The sequence below is a fragment of the Sphaeramia orbicularis genome, chromosome 12, assembly GCF_902148855.1.
Source record: "Sphaeramia orbicularis chromosome 12, fSphaOr1.1, whole genome shotgun sequence".
Taxonomy (NCBI): Eukaryota; Metazoa; Chordata; class Actinopteri; order Kurtiformes; family Apogonidae; genus Sphaeramia; species Sphaeramia orbicularis.
Genome location: NC_043968.1, coordinates 33,943,229 through 33,966,586, shown reverse-complemented (window position 1 = coordinate 33,966,586; position 23,358 = coordinate 33,943,229). Strand labels below are relative to the sequence as shown.

At 38.3% G+C, this 23,358-nt stretch overlaps 1 protein-coding gene across 16 annotated transcripts in view; it reads left to right on the top strand.

Annotated features, from left to right (window-relative positions):
• Window positions 1-23,358, top strand: part of LOC115429445 (ELKS/Rab6-interacting/CAST family member 1-like) — a 153,496-nt gene that overhangs the window by 29,130 nt on the left and 101,008 nt on the right. For 11 of the 16 annotated variants that reach the window (XR_003936785.1, XR_003936784.1, XM_030148867.1 and 8 more), the window contains 7 exons: window positions 9,783-10,039; window positions 10,562-10,733; window positions 16,745-16,819; window positions 18,730-18,885; window positions 20,761-20,853; window positions 22,645-22,812; window positions 22,916-23,083. Coding sequence is in view for 13 of the 16 variants with exons in the window: in XM_030148867.1 (XP_030004727.1) it covers window positions 9,783-10,039; window positions 10,562-10,733; window positions 16,745-16,819; window positions 18,730-18,885; window positions 20,761-20,853; window positions 22,645-22,812; window positions 22,916-23,083 (1,089 nt within the window). In the remaining 3 variants the exon portion in view is untranslated. The remainder of the gene's footprint in view (window positions 1-9,782; window positions 10,040-10,561; window positions 10,734-16,744; window positions 16,820-18,729; window positions 18,886-20,760; window positions 20,854-22,644; window positions 22,813-22,915; window positions 23,084-23,358) is intronic. The other 5 variants (XR_003936786.1, XM_030148878.1, XM_030148877.1 and 2 more) reach the window with 1 other exon arrangement.

Here is a 23,358-nt window from a genome sequence, read left to right as displayed (position 1 = left end):
CCTAAAATCTGGCACTCATGTCTTAAAAATTGACCAATAAATGTTAATTCTGTATTTGCTTTGGAAATTTTTGAAAAAAAAAAAAAAAAGTCAAATGTGAAATTAGTGTTTAGCGTTTTATTGTAGTGGAGATGGAATGAGTGGAGCCACCAACAGTCATTAATGGTTAAATGGAACGTTAGTTGGATTTTAACATAGTTAAGACTGGTTCCAGGCAATAACTACGACACCTGTTGTACTGTTATTATTATTAATATAATGTCTTGAATTTGATCAAAGATGTCTTGAAAAATATCTTTAAACTCCTAAACATGGCTTCCTCAAAACTGCAGATATCCCATAATAAAGAGTTATCTTCTCTCATCTCAACTACATGATTGGCGTCAGTATACAGCCAGACTAATATCAGTGTAAACCCTTGAAGTTGTGGTTTTACTCAAAGTTGAACAGGATCTGCTGACTATGAATGTGAGTGTGATTCAGGACAGTCGTGGAAATGACAGCTTGTAGGCTCAGCAAAGTTTTAAAACATCATTATTTCAGCTTGTCTTTGATACACACACACACACACACAAAAACAATATGACGATGATCTCCGCCTGCCTCGTCTCTGTCCTTCTCCTGCCTGCAGTCTGCGACTCTTTCCATCCACTGTTCATCGACCTATGACTCATTTTTTCTCGTGTATACCTCAGCATGTGCTCAAGTGATAACACCATATGCACATTGATGTGTCCGAGTTGCACTTTATCTATCTTTCAGCTCTTAACTTGCTATAAACTGAAACAAACCTATAAAACTGTGTATTTTTTGCAACTATAAATGTGTTTGTTGGGTGTGTTTTGCCTGCGTTTTTCACACATGAATGCTCATCAGTAACAGATGGTCTGCAAACCTGTGTGTTTATTTAGTCAGGATGGAGAGATAGGTGAGAACGAGAGAGCAGAGCGATGGAGGGGAAGAGAAATAAGGTAAATGCAGGGAGGAATGGCAGGGGAGGAAAAGCAGATGGGCTCAGGGAGATGGAGAAGGAAGGAGGGAGAGCAGGAGGACAGGAATGCCAGAGGAGGGGAAGTAACAGAGAGGAAAGGAGTGGAGATTTCTTTACTCATAAAGGCTTGACTTCAGTGTACAGAGGAAAAACTGGCACTTTTTCTGCTGTGTTTTTTCTAAAGGCCCAGTATTCAGTGTTTTACAGTGGAAAGAAAGAGACGAAGACATTTGAAACTGTAAGGAAAGCGAGAGTCACTTTCCCCTGTTTTCATAAAAGGCTGTGATTTTGTGAGGTTTCTCTCTCCCTCTCAGACTTTGTGCACTTTCTCTTTCTCAGCCTGTGTGGGGGCCTGTGGTAGCCATGTCTGTCCTTATAAGGACTGAGTTTGGGAAGAGTTGGTCTGGAATGAACAGAATTGCAGCGCAGTCACTCCCCTTTTCTTCTTCTGCTTTTCATTTTTTCCTTACTTTGCCTTTCAGAAATCCGTCTGTCAGTCATATGCTGTAACAGCTACGACCACCTCTTGTCTCCTCTCGTCTCCTCTCCTCCCCTCCCCTCCCCTCCCCTCCCCTCCCCTCCCCTCTCCTCTCCTCTCCTCTCCTCTAAACCCACCACTGACCCTGATGTTACATCACAAAGTGACTGATTAAGGTCAGCATTCCACTCTCTCTTCTTCCTTCTCCTCTTTTACATCTATTTTCCTTCACTCATTTTATTCATTATTCTTCTGTCTTTCATTCATGCTTCCTCTTCTCTTCCTATTTTGTTTTAACACATGTAAACAAGTTTCAATCATTCCTATTTTCTTCCTTGGTTTTCCTCTCCATCTTTTCAAAATCAAAGCTTGTCTTGTACTTGTATCACATGTTTTTTGTTCATCCTCTTTCTTGTTATTTTCTTCATCTGCAACCTTTATCCACAGTGAAAGACACAAGAGTGTGTGCTAATCTGCCTGTTGTCTGATGCCTGAGTGGGCGATGCTTTCAAACTGCTCACGGTCATTACCCACTCACATACACAAACGCACACAAACACACACACACACACACACACACACAGTATGACCACTGCCTCCAACATAATGTTGTCTGCCGCACGTGTATGCATCTCCACATGTAGGATTCAGCATATGCATGTATGTCCTAGTGTGTGTTTACGTGTACTTCTGTCACAGTGTGTTTACGATGGGGGAAGCATGAGTCACCCACAGCATGCAGAGTAAATGAGGGATGAGATGGAGGAGTAATATCAGAGAGATGGTTAATATTGAACGACAGATGAGCACTGGCCTAGAGGGGATGATGAGTAGAGGGAACCATATTCACACGGATTTTCGTTTCTCTTTGGAATTATGAACACTGCTGTGTTTTCTCTTTAGGTGTTTTTTTCTCTCCTTATTTTTGTTTTTTGTCTGCAAATATTTTTGGTCCTTTTCTTGCAAAAAAGATTGCAGCTTCTACACATGAAGATTTGTGTCTTACCATCCAAAAGAGAGGTGTTGAATAAACACCTCTCAGGTGTTTGATAATAGGATATCCGAACACACTACCAAAACAGCAAAATTAAATTAAAGCAGACCACAAAGTCATCAGATACTTACTGGATCCTCTATAAATGATATGTTGAGGCATCACAGAGTCAAACAGTGTATTGATCACTGTCGTCTTCCTTATACACAGTCTTATAAATCACTCAGTTCATGTTTCACTGCATTCATGTTTCTACTTTCAGAAGATACTCACAGTAAATTGCAAACCAATATAAGATACAGAGCCTGGCCGAAATATGTGACCACCTGGATTTAACTAAGCAAATAGAAAAGATCCCTCCATTGAATAATTATTACAGTGAGTAGCTTCTCATTTCTATGTGAACCATCAGTTTTCTAGGTGCATGAAGACTAGACAATGACAGGGATTATTGGGTTCTTGCAATTTGTGAAATAGTGGTTCACGGAGCATGAGACACTTTTTTCCACCACAGGGTCCAGACCTGAACCCCACTGAGAATCTTTGGAATGTGATGAAGAAGACACACTGCAAAAATCAAAATCTTACCAAGTGTATTTTTCTCATTTCTAGTCAAAATATAAGCAATATATTCAAAATATAAGCAAAAAAAATTGAATTAAGCAAAAAAAAAATCTGCCAATGGAACATGTAAAAATTATCTCGGTTAGATTTCTTGAAATAAGATTTTTAAGATCTGTTGTCTAAAAATAAGTTCTTATATCTCACTTACAAGTTACTCTTTAGGTGATTATGTCTTATTTTAAGTGTGATGAGATATTTTGACCAGAAATGAGAAAAATACACTTTGTAAGATTTAGATTTTGGCAGTGCATAATGTAAAGGTCCAAATTTCCCATCTTCAATTCAAGGTCTTGACCTAATACTACAGTGGAATGTAGGGAATGTTGTGATATTTATTGTGTGCCCCCCCCTCTGTGTGAACTGTATAGATGAGAAAAGCCACCCTCATCACTGAGGACCCCTCCCATCCCTTCCACTACTCCTTCATGCTGCTCCCATCAGACAGACACTACAGAACCTTACTGGCCAGGAAAAACGTCTATAAAAAAATCTGTCATCCCCTCTGCAATAGCTGCTCTTAACAAAACAAAATAGACTGCACTATGTTTTTCATGTTTTTAGTTATTTTATGGGTTTATGGGTTTACTTGTTTTTATCTGCTGTACTGTGTTTTTGATGTGTGGGGGTGTTTGTAAGGCCTGAGTGTGGTTTTTAAACTTTGTCTCACAGCTGTGACAAAAGAGAAATTTCAGTTTTTACTTGGAACAGACAATAAAATTAATTATCTATCTATCTGTCTATCTATCTGTCTGTCTGTCTGTCTGTCTGCCTGCCTGCCTGCCTGCCTGCCTACCTGTCTGTCTGTCTGTCTGTCTGTCTGTCTGTCTGTCTACCTACCTACCTATCTGTCTGTCTGTCAATGAGTGATTCTGACAAACAGTCATATGATTATGTTTATATGACAATCCTTTAAGGTAGAACAACCTGAGTCACATACTTTCCAACCTCCTATAAAATGTATGCTTATTACAAACCCAACTAGAAAAGCACTTGGAGAGCGCAGACCTCCACTGAGGCAGATCAGTCCCCACCCCCCAACACCACCAAAATTTAATCATTTGTTCCTTGTGCCAGTATAAACATTTCATGAAAATCTGTCCATAACTTTTTTAGTTATCTTACTAACAAAGACAGACAGAAAGACAGGCAAACCCCGATGAAAACATAACCTCTGCTGTTACAAGGTTATTATCTTTAACGAAAACTAACGAAATGATGAAAACTAGAATTGAAAAAACATTTTTGTTAACTGAAATAAATAACTATAATTAAAAGAAAAAAATGATAACTAACTGAAACTGTATTGTGTGCTTACAAAACTAACTAAAACGTATAAAAATTATGGATAAAAATTCCCTTAGCTTTTGTCTTTGTCAATGTTGGATTGATACGAAAGCGATTTTAGCTAGCAGCACCATAGGGTACTTCATTGTCCATCACTTCTCGTCACTTGTCGTTTATAATCGGTTTCTCGTCCCTACTCTACCTGGCAACATGGAGACTAAAGTTAGGAGAAAGCAGAGTCCTGTATGGGATTTATTTGAATACGACAGTGAAGAAGATAAAAGATACAACAAAACTAAAATTAATACTAAAACTAAACTAAAACTAAGCATTTAGAAAAAATGAAAACTAATAAAAACTAGCAAACTTGCTCTAAAAACTAATTAAAACTAACTGAATTAGAGAAGAAAAAGTTAAAACTAAATAAAACTAAACTATAATGAAAAATCCAAAACTATTATAACCTTGTGCCGTTACACTTGGCAGAGGTAACTAACACATTTGGGTCTCTGTTGTCGTGGCTGTGGCTAAGGAGGTACAGCAGGTAGTCCAATAACCAGAAGGTTGGTGGTTCCAATCCTCCTCCGTCCCCTTCATGTTGCGTTGTGTCCTTGGGCAAGTCGCTCACACTGGTTTATAAATGTTTGTTGGTGTGGATTGTCTACTTTCCGTGCCTGCCACATTGTGCAGTCTTTTAGTGAGTTTGATGGACACTGTCATTATGTATACAGCAGGACTGAGTGATCCTGACAAAGGACCATGGGATGATGCTACAGGTGTAGCTTACCACCACCAGTGTGTGACTGGAATCAATCAATTATGGATCTAAAGTTTTGAGTGCCTAGAATAGCGCTATATATTATTATTATTACTTTACTTTTACCACCTTGTTACATGTAGTTTCTCCTAGTACTTTACAATGTGCAATTGCCTGTTTTTTTAATACTGTTTTCTTTTTTAGAGTTATTATTTTGCTATTTTCTTGTAGTATTTCCTGTGTGTGTATCTGGTTTTTCCTGAGAGCTCTGCCCAAAGGATCAATAAAGTTATATCTAATCTAATCTAAAAATATAGATAAATCCAATCCATTATTGTTTTCCTTTTCCAGAATTTTTTGAAGGTTTGGGCTGATGCGTAATGGCTTTTTTGTTGTTGCTGCTATTTGACTATTATTTTTTATATCCTAATAGCTGAAAAAACAAATCTTCTCGTTAATGACGTAAACACAATGTCCCAACTGTACATACATGTATAACCATTAATTACACGGACTGCAGCCTCATCTGGGTGTCTTAGTGAGCCAAAGATGATTTCATTCAGTGAAAATAAATTAGACTTATATATTAAACTTTATGTAATTCACTGTTTGTAGTCATCTTCATAATTATTAATAATTCATTGTTATTTCTTAAACAGTGAGAAAATAACACATTATGGAAATTCTGCAAGTTAAATCATCCTAACTGAACATACTGATGAATCACTATAAACAGACCTAATGAACATGATAGCCTAGTAACATTAAGGCTACAGACAACCCACAATGCAACACTGTAAAATACTGTCATTACACTGGTACTTGGGCCTTTTAAAATGATTAGCTGAGTAGGAAAGTTTTAACAGATATTTATTTATTTAATGACATAAACTGTGCAATCCCTCTGATGAGCACATCATATCATAAATTAGGATTGATTACCATCTAAATTCATGAGGCCGCCCAGTTCTAATGTACAATAATGAGTTTTCCCTCTCCTTCATAAATTTTCTTGTCATCATCACAAATACTCCAGAACATTTCAATCTCACAGGTTTTGATGTATTGAAAAATTCAACAATAAGTTAATTTCCTGTCATCACTTGTTCGTATCAGCCAGAATGATGAGTTTGTCTGTTACTGTATTTGAAGGGATGGGTTTCCATGTGTGTTTCTCCTCACACTTACACACACTTTATCAGGTGTATTTAATAAAGCGTTAATATTGTAATGAACAGAAAACCAATCAGAAATGATCATTTGACTGTTTTTTAATGATGGATAAGTTGTTTACACATCTTGGGCTTTAACAGAACATGCTGTGTTGGTTAGTTGAACTGTTAATGAGACTGTGTGAAATGTGAGTGTGTACAAGTGTGTATGTTTCTGGATACATGTATGTGTTTATGTTTCTGTTTTCAATGGCTGACCCTCCAGTCCTCTGTGGAATTAGGAAGTGTTTGACAGGGTCAGAGGTGGAAGTACCAGAGCCGACTCAGCAGAAACAGAGAAGAAAAACACAACTTCTATTCTGGTCCACTCTCTACTTCTTTCTCCTCTTCTCTCTCCTTTTTTCTGTGAGATGCAATTAACAGACTTTTCTTCTCCCCTCTCTGTCCTCCTTATCACCGTATTTGTTTTTGTTCCTTTCATTTTGTTTCCTTTTATATTTCACGCCCTGTTTTCCGTCTCTCCCTCTTTCCCTCTTGTGGTCTGGCATTTCTCAGCTCCACATTCCAGCTGTGTGTGTGTGTGTGTATGTGTGTGTGTGTGTGTGTGTGCACTCGCACTCTGAATTCTTTATGTGTAACCTTTGAAGTAGTGTGTCTGTGTGTTCATACTGTATGTGCTTGACTTCATACAGAAGCACAATGATTTGCATTTCTCTTCACAAGCTGTTTGTATGTGGCGCCATTATTTTCTCCAACTCTGACATACTTTTAATGCTTTGTGTGTGGGTGGGTGTGTTAGCCTGACAGATTACATTATACAGTAATGCATGCAGTTCTGAATGTGCACTTGTTTAAGACACATTATGATATACATACATACATACATACATATATATATATATATATATATATATATATATATATATATATATATATATATATATATATATATATATATATATATATATATATATATATATATATATATATATATATACTCTTATAGTGAATAACTGTAAGGCAGCATGAAGGGTGGCAAATACAGATTCATCATCACATTAGCATTATCACAAATTAACCAAGGCTGTAGATGTTGTGGGTTGTGGCAATAATCTATGATACTAATCAACACTAATCTATACAAATAAAGAGTAAATAAAAGTTAAGAAAGAAAGAAAATATAATGACTTAACCTTTCCATTCCCACCAGATCGCTGGTGATCCAGTCGCCATATAATATTAAATACATTACTTTCGGCAATAAAACTTTTGTCAGTATAGGCATACCATACCTTGAAAGCTTAGCTTAGCTTCTCTGCAACTGAATCACTAAAATTATCTTATAGTATTCCTGAGCACCGAAACACAATTAATGAAAGAATCGCCTGGATGGTGATCGAAGCTACGGACTGATGTTTGGGACTGATGTTTGTAGTTCAGCTTGTATTCCAGCCACATACTAAAAAAGGAAGTTTTCTGAAATTAGAGGTTATTATTTTTCAAATAAGGTGTCATTGTGGCCTGCAGTTCTTCAGTTATGGGCTTTGGAACTTGGTATGGTATGTTGGTGAAAATGAACACAAATTGGCTGGGAAGGAACAGGTTAAATGAGCAGTAATAGTGGAAGAAACAGACATTACACATAAGAAAAATAAAATGAAATACAAAAAAGGGAATTGAATGAAGCGTCAGCTGAATGGTACTGTCATTTCACTTGTTTATGGATGCTCATTTGGCTGTAATGTCCATATTTCTATTCTTCCACTGTTATGCACTTTACTACCACTAAAACACACACATCAGCCCATTTATCTTCAGGAGCTGTTTATTTATATAATGCATTAAACACAAGAAGAAAATTCAATGTGCTTTACATAAATAAATGGAACATTCAGAAGGAAATAAAAATGAAGTGTTAAAAAATAAAACCTTGAAACATTAGAAAATAGAATTACAATATAATTATTTCACTTTTAGTTTTCAAAAATTGACAGGTGATGTTATTCAGACAAGTTTAGCTTAAGGAAAAAGAAAAGTTGAATGTGCATCTGCAGTATGTACACATACTATATAGGGCTTTCAGCTGATGTGGTCATTAAACAAATGGGTTCCTGACTCATCTTTTCCAGCATCCAATTAGATGATTGGTACCCAATTCATCCAGCGTTTCTGTCTGATGTCCAGATTATTATTTCATTACGTTATTTGCAGTGACTTGATTTTCTTTCTTTCTTTCTTTTTTTTTGATTATTGTATATGTTGCATTCCATTTATTATCTTTTATTGATTTTGTTTATGATGACAAGTTACAAAAAATCACATTATACAAGGTGAGACCAAAATTGGCCCAAATTAATAAACTAAGCATGTTAACACCACTCAAAGCTCGTGTTTTATATGATGTACTGTACATTTTCTTTGTACAGGTTTGTACTGAATCATTGTTAGTACGAAGGCCCCCTTGAGGGTGCTCAAGGAGGGTGCCCTTTATCACTCTGTCTGTCTGCTGGCCTATCTGTCTGTCTGTCGTCTCTACAAATCTTTATTCTTCAGGAAAAAGACAGAAATGTCAGCATCAGCCTTCAGCCCATCTGTGTGTTTGGAGCTATCGTATGAGTCAGCAGACAAATAACCCACTCATATAAACACAACCTGTGATACAATAACAGAAAGTGACAAAACAACGATTGTCATTTAAATGTTTCACTGCAACATTTTGTACATGTACATGTTTGTTAATAGAAAGTCAGAGTGAACACAACAAGATGAGTCAAATCAGGAGAGAAGACACACTGCCCAGGCTGTCGTGCAACATAAAACAGAGCATCATAAGAGGCAGTTGCTTTGACATTATCTAATTACTTTTCATCCAGTTTGTTTTGTATGTCACTGAGGGGCCTTACATTTGTCACTAACAGCTACCTCTCTCACTTCTCTTTTCTTTGTCTTTGTGTCCTTATTTGTCCATTTCTTCCATGTTTTGTTAATCCCCACTTGTCAGTGTAGATAATGGTCCCTCCAGGAGAGCTGTAGCATCTTTTGTAACCTATTAGCCTTTTTTCTCCACTCTGTTTTTCTCACTGTCAGCACTTTACTACCTGTGTAATGTTTATCCCTGGACATACTCTATGACTCGCTTGGTGATGACCTGGCTGTCCAGGTTATGTGTGACGCATTTTCAGGAACCCGTAGGAACATCATAGTGACATAACACAAACGCTGTAAACATTAAGTCTTCTTTTGTCTGTCTCAGGAGTAGTCATCTCATGTCTTCTTCAGCCATGATGGTTGTCGTACTAACCTGTCAACACACTTTAATAACACGCTCCTAAAGATGAAAATGCACATATGCTGCCTCAGTCCATCTGACTCAGGCGCTCAGTTGTTCACTGTGTAGAATCATCCCTAAACTATCATGCATCTTGGTATATTATATAAAAAAAAGAAAAAACACTGAAAGACATTTCTCTCTGTCCCACCAGCATTTTCAGTGCACCATCCAGGCTTTACAGGATGAGCTCCGAATCCAACGTGATCTCAACCAACTCTTCCAGTCTGACTACTCAGAGTCTGGTCGCCTTGGAAACCAGGCCATCCCCCCTCAGGAAATGACAGAAGAGAACTTCCTGCGCCTCCATGGCGAGTATGAGCGGCAGGTCAAAGAGCTCTTTCTCCTGAGGAAGACTGTCGAAGAGATGGAGCTGAGGATAGATACACAGAAACACACTCTGACTGCCAGGTAAACAGAGAGAAATCAGCAGTCACATGATTTATAAGTTTTCATGTCTCAAGATCTGTTTCTATAGGAGAAAATGGAAAATACAATAAAGTGAATCTAAGGTTGTAATTATGATTATGACAGATCTTTTCATATCCTCTTGAGACCCAGCAATGCATTTTTGTCCTCTGTGGTGGACAAGAGTTTCACACCTTTACCTAAAAAAAAACAAATCACTGTCCACAGCAACGGACATTCTATAAAAAAAATGTATCTGAAAAAAACTCTTGCATCATGCTGTTTCCAATCAAGGCAGTTATTTAATATAAAAAAGGCAACACTTTTACTTACTGGGTCTCAGGATGATATTGGAAACAATGGAAATAAAGACGTTTGAGTCACATGGGAAATCTCTTGTCTCTGGCCTTTAAAAAGTCTTAAAAAGTCTTAATTTTGAGAGTGGCAGACTTAAAACTGCCAGAATATCAGAATGTATCTGAACAGCAGCTATGAATTTTCTTTAATCTTGTTTCTTATTAAAAGGGATGAGTCTATCAAGAAGTTGCTGGAAATGTTGCAGAGTAAAGGCCTGTCATCACGAGCAACAGAGGAGGACCATGAGCGAACGAGACGATTAGCTGATGCAGAGATGACGATCCACCAGCTGGAGGGTCTGCTGGAGCAGAAAGACAAGGAGATGCTACAACTCAGAGAGGTGTGTGTGTGTGTATATCAGAGAGAGATTGGAGAAGGAAAATCCGAGTGCATTCATGCATTCCCTTGTGTACTCAGGGCGGGCGTCTGCCTTTGTTTACTGCCAGATGTGAATGTGTACTGATCAAATCATGTCATATTTAGGCAAGGCCCTTGGCTGTTTCACTCCTCTTGGCTCATAATTCAAGAAACATCCACACACAAACGCAAGGAATGCACACTTTATCCCAGTGTTCCACTCACTCTCTCTTGCTCCATGCACATCAACTGAAGCCTTTTTAACTGTGACCAAGATTTTGTTTTTGTTTTACACAACAGCTCCCTCTAGTGTTAAATTGTTGCTAGTAATTCACATCAGCCTGGAACCTCCACAAAACAGCAAGAGGGTCTGGCTGCAGATATCTCCAAAACAGAAACATGTACACCAATCAGCCATCACATTCTGAGCACTAATAATCAATGTTTTAATAATACTGATCATCTCATTACTATGGGACCTGTCAGTGGGTGGGATATACAGGGTGGGGAAGCAAAATTTACAATGAACATTTAGTTGTTTTTTCTCAGCAGGCACTACGTCAATTGTTTTGAAACCAAACATATATTGATGTCATAATCATACCTAACACTATTATCCATACCTTTTCAGAAACTTTTGCCCACATGAGTAATCAGGAAAGCAAACGTCAAAGAGTGTGTGATTTGCTGAATGCACTCGTCACACCAAAGGAGATTTCAAAAATAGCTGGAGTGTCCATAAAGACTGTTTATAATGGAAAGAAGAGAATGACTATGAGCAAAACTATTATGAGAAAGTCTGGAAGATACTATTAAAGAAGAATGGGAGAAGTTGTCACCCGAATATTTGAGGAACACTTGTGCAAGTTTCAGGAAGCGTGTGAAGGCAGTTATTGAGAAAGAAGGAGGACACATAGAATAAAAACATTTTCTATGATGTAAATTTTCTTGTGGCAAATAAATTCTCATGACTTTCAATAAACTAATTGGTCATACACTGTCTTTCAATCCCTGCCTCAAAATATTGTAAATTTTGCTTCCCCACCCTGTATATTAGACAGCAAGTGAACATTTAGTCCTTGAAGTTGATGTGTTAAAAACAGCAAAATTGGCAAGAGTAGGGACATGAGTAGCTTTAATAAAAGAGAAATTTTTATGATCAAATCATTGGGTCAGATCATCTCCAGGTCTTGTTCATTCCCAGTGTCAAGTGGTTCGTACCTAAAGAACAACAACCGGATCTCAACCAATCAAACATTTAAGGATCAGATTATTATTAACACCTGTCTAATATTGTCTAGGTTCCCTTTTTTCACAAAACCAGCTCTGACCCGAGGCCTAGACTCCACCAGACCTCTGAAGGTGTGCTGTGGTATCTGGACTAAGACCTAATCAGCAGATCCCTGAAGTCCTGGAAGTAGAGAGGTGGGCCTCCATGGATCAGATTTATTTGTCCAACACCTCCCACAGATGATCAATGGTCCTGAGACTGGGATGTCCTTCGTTAGTCCATTTGTGGTCAGTACTAACCACTGCAGACTAGAGGCTCGTTTCTGCACTAGTTGGTTAAATCGTTAAGCCCAGCGCAACACAAAATGCGTCTATTTAACACATTTTGCGCTATCCCATTTCTGGGCTCACTCTTTGTTCGTAAACAACTAACGCAATGCAAAATGCGTTCGTGCATTAGTTCGTTAACCCCAACGCAAAGCAAAATGCACTATCCCATTTCTGGGCTAGTTGGTTAAAAGGGTGCACTTGCCCAGTTCCTCGCTAAAGAGCTGATTTTAATGTGGACCTCAGAGGTCTGCATTAGAAGGAGGATGTATTCTTGTAGCTTCATTTCACTTCACTTCTGTCATGTATTTCCTTTGAAATACTATTTACATTTGAAAAAGAAGATTTTTAGCACAATTTTGACAATATCTTTAATGACAATATCTTTAATGGACATTTTGCACTGATCAAAACGAATTTATAGAGTGAGGACTGATCCGCTCACCGAATTTTATTCTCTATTAATTTATGGATAAATATAGATTAGTTCAGGACAAAGTGTGTGTGGCTTTGAGAGATGAATGAATGAATGAATGAATGAATGAGAACCATATGGGGGCAAAGCCAGTGAACTGGTGACACACACACCAGCGCGTATGTGTGTCTGTGCGTGCGCGTAATGAGATATGAGCGCGCGGATGAGAGGAACAGAACAGCGTTCAGTTTTTCTATACAATCTGTTTGTCCTGTTGTTCGGCATGGTTACGACCAACAGTGACCATTTAGAATTCTGTTAATAAAGTCACCAGTGTGGAATAACTGGGGTCATCCTTAGATGTCCAGCCCGACGCACAATATATTTGTGTTAATAATTCAGTTCAGCTCATTGTGTGTGTGTGGGGGGGTGGTACATGCAGACAGCTGATGGGGTACATCTATAGTCAGATGAGGATGAGGAGGTCTATCCAGACTGATGAGGGTAAGGGAGGAGGTCACAGATCCGGGGTCACTGATAGCCTATAATGCTTCTTCATTCTAACCATCATGCTGTCAGATGACTGGAAACAGCGGGAGCGGAGGCGTTCATTCTGGGTTAAATACTGAATGCACCTGTCTAGTGCACCCTTCAACGCAAATAGTGAGCGAACGATGGCTTAGCGAACGCAACGAGCACAGAAACAGATTTTGCGTTCACCGACCCATCGTTCGCTCACTATTTGCGCTGAAGGGCGCACAGATGGCTGTGTTCACTATTTAACCCAGAAACGTGCCCCAGGAACACCCAACAAGACTTGCAGTTGTGGAGATATTCTGACCCCAGTCATCACTGTTACGATATGGACCTGGTCAAAGTCACTCAGTTCCTTATGTTGCTTGTTTCGCTGCTTCCAACGCATCAGCTGTGATGACTAAGGCCCAATCCCAATTCACCCCTTGGCCCTCCCCCTTACCCCTACCCCTTGGCCCTTGCATTTGATACTACCCTTTGAAACAGAGCTGCAAGGGGTAGGGGTTGAAACATTCCCCTATGAAATGAGACAACCCTTCGAGATGTAACATCATCAGCAGTCACTGATGCTGCTATAAACAGATGCAAGAACTTTGTTTGTGAAAGAATTCCCCGTGCTGTCAGCAGCTGTAATGGACTCAGTTGTGTGGGCTTTGGTCATCTTTTTGCGGCTATCAATCACAAAAGGCAGAAATGCGATCTATAACACACTGAAACTGCATTAAAGCTGCAGAAGACTTTCATCACCAATTTTTCTTCAAATCTGTAAAACCCCAGTCACAGCGTGTCGTGTTTGTTGCAGCCATATGATATCATATGGTTGCACTGCCACTGCCAGGCGGCTGTGCGAGCCTCCGCTTCCCCCAGTGCATGTCGCGACAAAATTCTGAAGATGCGCAAGTTACCTACCACATCTGTTTGTAAACAAATGGTTTGTTTATGGTGGAGTACACTTCGAAATGGTTCACCATGAGGGAAGGGATTCAGGTGAGTAATCCCAGAAAGACTTACGGATTCGTCACACTTAGGCTATGACTGGGGTTTTACAAATTTGATGAAAAATTGGTGACAAAAGTCTTTCGCACCTTTAAAGGGATGATCAAATAATTATCTTGTTTACGACGAAAATACGTACATTTGTGTGTTTCTTTCATCACAATATTGCACTTTTTTGCTGTGTTTACCTCCATCTTGTCAATGATTCGAACAGAATTATGGGAGATTTTTTATACCCCTCCATTTGTAGCATGGTCCTGAAAAATCACTGTTTCCAGGGCCAAACAGCCCTCCCCCTTAGCCCTTCCCTTCAGACTCATCCAGAATCTGGACACCCCTACCCCTTCACATGAAAATACAAAATGGAGGGGTAGGGGTAAGGGGGAGGGCCAAAGGGTGAATTGGGATTCGGCCTTAATCTTCATTTGCTGCCTAATATATCCAACCCAGTGAAGGGTGCAATTGTAATGAAATAATCGTATTATTACCACTTCTCTTGTCAGTGGTCAGAATATTATGTCTGATTGGTGTATAAGTGTTATTGCAGAATACAGAATGCTGCTGATACACTTGAATAGTGTTCTCCTGGGTTTATTCATTTCTAGTGAAGGGTGCTGGTTAGAGTGCACACCTCCACCAAAGGCTCACAGTCCTATAATGGAAAGCAAGCAGTTGTGAATAGAAATTTCAGTGATTCATGTATTTTTGGGTGTGCTGATTGCAGGACACAGATAATCGTGCAAATTGTTCCCCCTTGACACAGATATAGTTTTGGTTGCACTAAAAATAAACCACAGCTCACAATGGCCCACAGGAGGAGGAATATGCTCAAACAGTCAGAAGAGCAGTGAATGCATCATTAATTTATCATTTGCTGCAAATGACTGTGACAGAGAGAGAACCAGGCAGCATTTTTCATAATTAGGGATATACTTCCTTCAAATTATTAGAACATCTCTTACATAAATGTGAATCATTGTTGCTTCACATTGCATCATTATTCTAGACCAAGTTTTTGCCTTTTTTCTGAAAGTGTTTGACAACAGAGATTGTTACTTGCAAATGTAAACCATACCTCTGAAATTCCAGAATAACAATTTACTATCTAAAAGATCTCATTATGAATTAGAGTGAAATTTGCCAGGACACATTATTGACACATGCATAACATACATGTGAATTATTAACAGAAGGTCCAGGCAGTTAACTACAGCTATTTAGAAAGTAACAATTTGGAAATATTTCTGGATCTGCCTTGACTTAATCTTCAATAGGAATTGATTAACAACCCAGTTCCTTGAGTGTGTGTCCAAACATGTGTGTCTCATGGGTATTCAGAGCTCTGACATTAGTGCCTCTGGGCATGGCACCCTACTATCCCTTTCACATTTGTGTGTATGTTAGTGGTCCATGGCTCATGCATTAGCTGCTTTTGTAAGTACATTTCCTCCAAAGAAAAGCAGTGATGCATTCACTGCCCTCTGCTTTCATTCTCTCCCTCTCTTGCTCGCCCTCTCCCTTTCATTTCTCTCTCTTTTTGTGTCTTTTTCTCTTTTTTTATGTCCATCTATGACTACGCTCCCCCTTATTTTCCTTTTAGCTCTGCACTCTCTTCATTTGACTTGTGAGTTATGATGGAACAACATCAGCCAGACAGTTAGGAAATTAATGTACAGTGAATTAGGAGAATTTAACCTTAGACTTAAGAGTTATTTGGCTTTGACTTGCACTCTTCTAGATATTATAAAAAAAGTCAAAGTCTTTACAGTAGTTTTGTAGATGATGTAGGTTAAGGGCTAAGGTTAAAATATTTTTCTTCTTGTATTTCTTTTTTTTTTTTGGACGCCTTCTTTCAGGCTGCAGACATTGAGACGTGGAGCTGATTGACTGAATTTCTTTCAGGCTGCTGGTTTTGATCATTTCTTCACATTTAAAGCTAAACTGGTGTCAGCTTTCTGAGTGGCGTCATAATTTGAAGGATGTGGGATGGACGGATCAACTCAAGGAGGCAAAAAGCCAGCGCCTCCTCAAGAGGAAAACACCTCCATCCTGCCTCCCTCTCCATCCCCATCTCTCCTTCATTCCCCGTCTCCCCCTCCATCCCAATACCACCTCCTTTCCATGTGTTCCCCCAGTTCCAGCCCTCTCCTCCTTTCTCGGTTTCCCCCTCACGCCACCCCCCACTACGATCCTCCCCCTCCTTCCCCGTCCCTTCCCCTCCTTCCCGTAGCCACTCCATCCGTCCCACTGTCCATCCCTCCTCCTGTCCCCCTCATCATCCAGCTTTCATCCATCCTTCCCTCCAGCACTCACCGTCCTTCCCTGCTCCCTCTCCGCGGCCGACACCTGCTGTTCAGCCGTCCCTCCACTCCTTTCCTGTCGCCTCCTCCCCTTGCTCTCGGCCTTCTTCTCCCTCCATGCATCCCTCTCTCCATCCTCCGCTCCATCCCACTCTGACCTTTGCTGACCATCGTGGTATGTGTGTCTCTCAGGAGCTGCACAGGAGGTACGAGGCAGCTCCAGAATCAACTAAGACTAAGGCTCTGCAGACAGTCATCGAAATGAAGGTAAACAAAATCTTTGTGGTCATACATTTGGTAAGAAGAGTTTTCATTTACATCACTGTGCACTTCATATTAAACTCTGAAGAAACCTCATAGAGAATTGTTTTTTTTTTCTCAGTGTAACTCAAATTGCTCCATCTAGTGGACATACTTCATAGTTTATCACTAAACTATTCACACCATTAATAGGAACAATAGCCTTATTGATGTCTTCTTAAAGTTTACAGTAATGGGATTAAAGCATGCATAGTGACTATTTTTCATTTTCATGTTTAGTTCAGTGTATAAACCAGGGTTCCAGTAGGGTCTTAAAAAGTCTTAAAAGTCTTGAATTTCTAAAACTTCATTTAATACCTTAAAAAAGTCTGTAAAATGTATTAAATTTGATATGGTAAATCTTAAGTTATGTTGCTATATACCTGTTTGCTGAATTGTGTTTAAATGTGTCTGTTAAATGTCCAAGCTGCAAAGAAAGTAACGTTAGTTGACTCAGTTCCACCCGTTCCAACCTGACAATTTATATTGAAATTTGGAACCAATTATCGCTAACTTTGCAAAAATGATCACAGAATATTCAACCCAACACAGAAAGTCACAAATTTTTGCCAGTATGGCTTGAAATGGACATTGAATTTTGTTCTATATAGTCTTAAAAAGGTCTTAAAAAGTCTTAAATTTAACTTGCAGAAACCTGTAGGAACCCTGATAAACATAAACATATGGTTACATTTAAAAAAACAGTCATTAAGCTAATTACATAGATCTCAGTCAAACTTGTCCTGCCACAGTTTTGTAATCAATCAAATCTTTTTACGCTTACTGTAGTAATCTATAACATCACTAAAATACCATGCAATGCGATACATTATGATACGATACTATCATTTTAACGCTTCCTGTTATAATGTATAACATCATCAAGATAAGATACAATATGATACTTTATTCATCCCACATCAGGAAAAATTACTGTGTTACAGCAGATAAGAGCAAAAAGAACAGTATCCACAGTACAAATTATTCAAAACTGAGGAATAATGAAAAGAAATAATGATAAGAACAGTAAAAGATTTTAAAAATGTAAGTGTAGAACAGTAAGTGAGGAAATGAAAAACTGTAAAGGCAGAAAAAAGCTAATTCATACAAAAATAATATAAATATATAGAAACATTATAAATAGAAGATATTTAAAAACATAAAAGTACAATAGTAAAGTACTTTCTGGACATAAAGACAGCTATTGCAAGATGGGACAAGATAATAACTATTGCACTGATTATGTTCTGCCCTGTTCTGTGTAAAACAGTCAGATATCAGGTAAAAGTGGGCAAACCAAACATCTGTAGAATTGACAGACATTAAAGAATCAGTATCAACAGACTTACATGCACTTTAAGTCTGTTAATATAAATGCAATAAAACTACCCATGATCATCACTTCCCATTTATACTTCTTCTTTCTACATTTATTCTCATGCTTCATTTATTTTTTTAATCTCTGCCAGGAGGTATTGTGATTGCTTTGCTTTGTGTGTGTGCGTCCGTGTGTGCGTGCTTGTTTGTTTGTTTGTTAGCAAGATAACTCAAAAAGTTATGGACGGATTTTCATGAAATTTTCATGAAATGTTGATACTGGCACAAGGAAGAAATTATTAAATTTTGGTGGTGATTGGGGGTGGGGGTGGGGGGCCACGGGGGCCCACTGATCTGCCTTGGCGGAGGTCTGTGCTCTCCAAGTGCTTTTCTTGTTTATCATGTGTTCACCTCTGATGTAGATATTTTCTAGTTCCACTCATGTCTGAGAAATGCTAAAACACCAGATTTTGTTTTGATAATATTTATGACTCAGGTAGAGTAAATTACACATGATCTTAACATAAACAGATGAGAAATACATGTTGATGTGCTTCCAGGATGCAAAAATCAGTTCACTGGAGCGCGGCATGAGAGAGTTGGAGGAGGAGGTGAATATGCTGAAGTCGAACGGAGCTCTGAGCAGCGAGGAGAGAGAGGAGGAGATCAAGCAGATGGAGGTTTACAGATCTCACTCCAAGTTCATGAAGAACAAGGTGACAGAACACAAGCACGCATACACCTTATCTGACTGTCTTAGCGTTGAAAGGCTTTTACCATTTCTGCAAAACAACTTGACTTGACTTTTTCCTTGACTGATACAACATTAGTGTCAAGAAAAAAATGTGTTACTGAGGGAACCGTGCTCATTAAACCATCAAATCGGTGCTTCCGTCATGTGGGAAGATGAGCCGGTTTGGAAACGTATTCGTCAGTTTCTGCTGCTTGTTTGAGTTTTAATATATTTGTTATAATGGATGGCTGTTTTAGATCCTGAAGGCATTAATTTACACGTCTTCTTTATGTTGTCAGCATACATTTAGGCATTATATGTAGAGCCCATTATAACTCAGCCATTTACATGTTAGATTTCCATGTTTTCAAAGCTAATACAGACATATAGCATCATAGTATATGTAACATCAGGGGCTGTAGTTGTATTTTCATGAATGACAACTTTAACAACTATAAACCTGTTTATGACAATGCTTTGAATAAGGAGTGCTCATGAAATTATGCTTCAAGAGCCATATTAGCATGGGACTAGTGTTATCTGTGGACCTCTGGTAATTTGTAATAATTGTGGAGGTCATCTGTGATCTTAATCCCCTGTGAATTTACTGAATTTGTCTGTACTTTGTAAAGGAAAACTTCCACCACAAATTACCTATTATTTCAGATAATACAGAGGTCCTCTGCTAAAATGAATCCTCTGTGAACTGACATCATTGTGATTTGGTTGGATTTGCAACATTTTGTTACTCCTGTACATTTATTTCAGCCTATTTCCCTGTTGAGGACTATGTAGGTTGAGCTGGTGATGATAAATGAAAGGTTTAAAAGTGTTTTGTGCGCTAATTCAGGAAAAGTCTCTCATAATATAACATGGAAGTTCTCTGAAAGAATTAATGTAAATCTTTTAGAAAGGATCGTCTCAAACAGTGACAAGATTAATGAGATACAGGCACGGAAAAAATGATTAGACCATCAAAAGTCATCAAAAACAGTGGTTATGCAATCAAGTACGAACTCCTGTGTGTATCATGTGACTAAAACAGAGTGAAAACAGTAAACAAAACATGAACAGACTGTCAGTACAATGCCATTGCCAATGTTACTGATGTAAGAACTGAAGTGATTTTGGTTATTATCAAGAAAACCATGAAAAATGGCTAAATATCAGCTCTGAAATTAAACTACTATGAGCTATTTTTGTTGTTATCATTATATTTGTCCAAACAAATGTGCCTTTAGTTGTACCAGGCATTAAAATGAACCAGAAATTGAAGAAAACAAGGGGTGATTTTAAAAATTTTTTCCACGACTGTCCATGACAACTACAGTAACTATTTTTTCATCTTTCCACAGTTATCTGTATGTGATGAGCATTGACACAAGAACTGGGGAATAAAGTCAGTAAATTAGAGTAAAAAACAGACTTCAATCATCCCATGCAAAGGTGCTACATGAAGCATAGACATGGCAGTTAATTTCTGGGACACACCACTGCAAAAGTCTGGTTATAAAACATTGTGAAACAAATTAGTTACAAGTATTCGTATAGATTACATATATGTTCCTATTTTAACTTTAATATGAAGCACATTATTCTCCATCTCACAAAGTTGCTTCCTGTGAAATGAAATGGCCAGAGAGTACTTCATAGTTTGTGACAAGCTGATGCCTCGACTTTTGCTTTCCTCCCCAGATGTGCAAAAAACTATAATAGTACATAACTGTAGTACTGGAGTGGACAGGATGGTTTTCATGTGTTATCTCAGCACGTGCTTTTGGCAAACCACATGTGGTAAACGAAGCTACTGTGGCTTCTGATTTCTTGTGGTCATGGTGACGCCCTCCTCTCCTGCCAGGTTGAGCAGCTGAAGGAGGAGCTAAGTCACAGCCAATCAGAGAAGGAGGACCTAAGGCAACAAGCCAATGAGCTTCAACAGGAGATGGCGGCAGTAAGAGACACACCTCTGTGTCTGTTTGAGCTTGCGTTCTTTCTTTCTTTCTTTCTTTCTTTCTTTCTTTCTTTCTTTCTTTCTTTCTCTCTTTCTTTCTTTCTTTCTTTCTTTAGGATAACTGACTAGTTGCTGCTTGACTAGTTTTCCAGTAGACTGACTTTGTGTTCAGACAGCATTAAGCAACTATACTGTAACTCTGATGTTGTTTAATAAATGACAAATGTTGATATTGACAAGCCCTGATTTGGATAAGTGGAGGACAACAAATTCCTGTTTTGCAGTGTATGTTGATGCACTGTTGACGGTGACACAAACTGTAGCTAAAGTGTCATTTAATATACAGTGGTGGGCAAAAGTGTTTGGACACCCCATGCATTTGTAATATATTACATTAAGAATCACTCTTCAGACATTAAACTCTACCAAGTATTGTTCCCTTCTCCAAACCCACATGCTCCCTTCTGCATGTTCACTGTTCTATCAAGTTTCAGTAGATAATGAAACACATCCATTACGTGACACGTTGAAACTGTCAAAAATTTAGTTTTGTTATTTTTTCTAATTAACAATTAACAAAAAAAAATGCATTTGTTTGTGTCTGTTTGATGCAGCCACACCTTCTGAAACACGAAGATTTTTATGCAAATATTTCATAATGTTTGAGATTATGTAAAATTTTAAGGGTGTTCAAAAACTGTTTTTCCACTACTGTAATTGGTTACACATGGAAAGACACACTTTAGTTCACATCTGGTTAAACGGTGTAAATAGAATGTATTTTAGTTTTGTTCTCTTAAATTGTTTTTCTTCAAGAATCATGTACCACCGGGTCTGTTATTAGACACTGTCTGGCCGTAATAGTTGTTTCTGGCCGTCTGAACAAAACAGTGGCAGGTGTTGCTGCAGTGTGTGCACCTCTAAACCACTTCTCTTTCTCCTTGCATGAGGTTTGTAGTGGCTCAGATTGGTTTGCTGAGGAGTTTCTGATGTTTTACTATTGTGCTGTGCTCTGATTTGGGTTTTTTGCCACTTTACTCCCAAAACTAACCCACTGTCAGAAAGACTGAGAGGCCATGAGAACTTTAAATATGTTAATTCTGTACATACATTGCTTTTTGGTGCTTTTCTTTTCATGAACATGTTTAAAAGAATTAACCCCATATTTTTGGTATTGATCTACAGCTGAGGATATAGAATTTGTTTAATGCTGTTTATCTAACAGTTGTTTACTTTTCAGGGAAAAATGAATCAATTTCTGTGTAGTTTCCAAACTAAGTGACATTGTAGAAGACCATAAACAATATTTTTAGTGTATTTTGTGTTTTCTGTCATTTACTTTTCTCTGTTGTGTCACATGTGGATTATTATATTAGGATGAGGAAAGTAAATGTATGTTAGCACTTATTTTAATCCAGACACTGCTCAGTATTAGACTTTTGTCAAAAATATGTGGAATGCCTGATCAGTGCTAAATGAATATGTGTTTATTCATAGATAAAGGTCAAAAGAATTGAATGTAGAAATTTTGGGACAAATTCTGATTCAAATATATCTCAAAGTGCTTATTTTGCAGACATGATCTATGTTTACAAATGGCTCAAATGATCTTCTACAATGAGTTATTAGAAAGGTCTTACGCTTTAATAACTGCCCTAAAATCAAGGCTCTCTTAGTAAAGCTTGTAGTGATTGTAACATATTTTAACAGTAGAAAGTGTGCAGTTCTCTATAGTACACACCCTAACAAAGCGGTTTTTCACTCCTTTGTTTGTTTGTTTGTGTCATGCAGATGGAGCAGGTGAAGCAGGATCTGAATCGTAAAGACAGTGAGATGTTAGCTTTAAGGACCAAACTGGAAACTCTGAACAATCAGTTCTCTGACAGTAAACAACATGTGGACGTACTCAAAGAGTCACTCACTGCCAAGGAGCAGAGGGCTGCCATATTACAGACTGAGGTACACTTCATCTTAGAAATCATCTACACCTAGAAATTCAGAAATATTGTTGTGTAGTTTATGAATGTTTATTTTCCATTCACTTGTCTTTATGTGTGGCCAGGTGGATGCACTGCGTCTCCGTCTAGAGGAAAAAGAATCTCTCCTCTCCAAAAAGAGTCAGCAGATATCAGAGCTGACGGAGGAGAAAAGTACTCAGCATGGCGAGATCACTGACCTCAAGGACATGCTGGATGTTAAGGAACGGAAAGTTAACGTCCTGCAGAAGAAGGTAAGATGACCTCAACTTATGTAAATGTTTTTAAGATCAACTGGATGCCAGGGAAACGCACACCAAAGAGTTGACCGTACATAACAATACAAAGTTAAAATTTATTGATGCTGTCAGTTTTTGGACATAAGCACTAGTTGGTGTTTGTTGATGTACTTGTCAGTAGGAGTAGGACTGTTGTGATAATTAAATGTTAATTGACAATGCATTTTCCACACTGGTCTCCATAAAGTTGGAATAAAATATTTTTACCTAATTTGTCTGAAAACAAAATT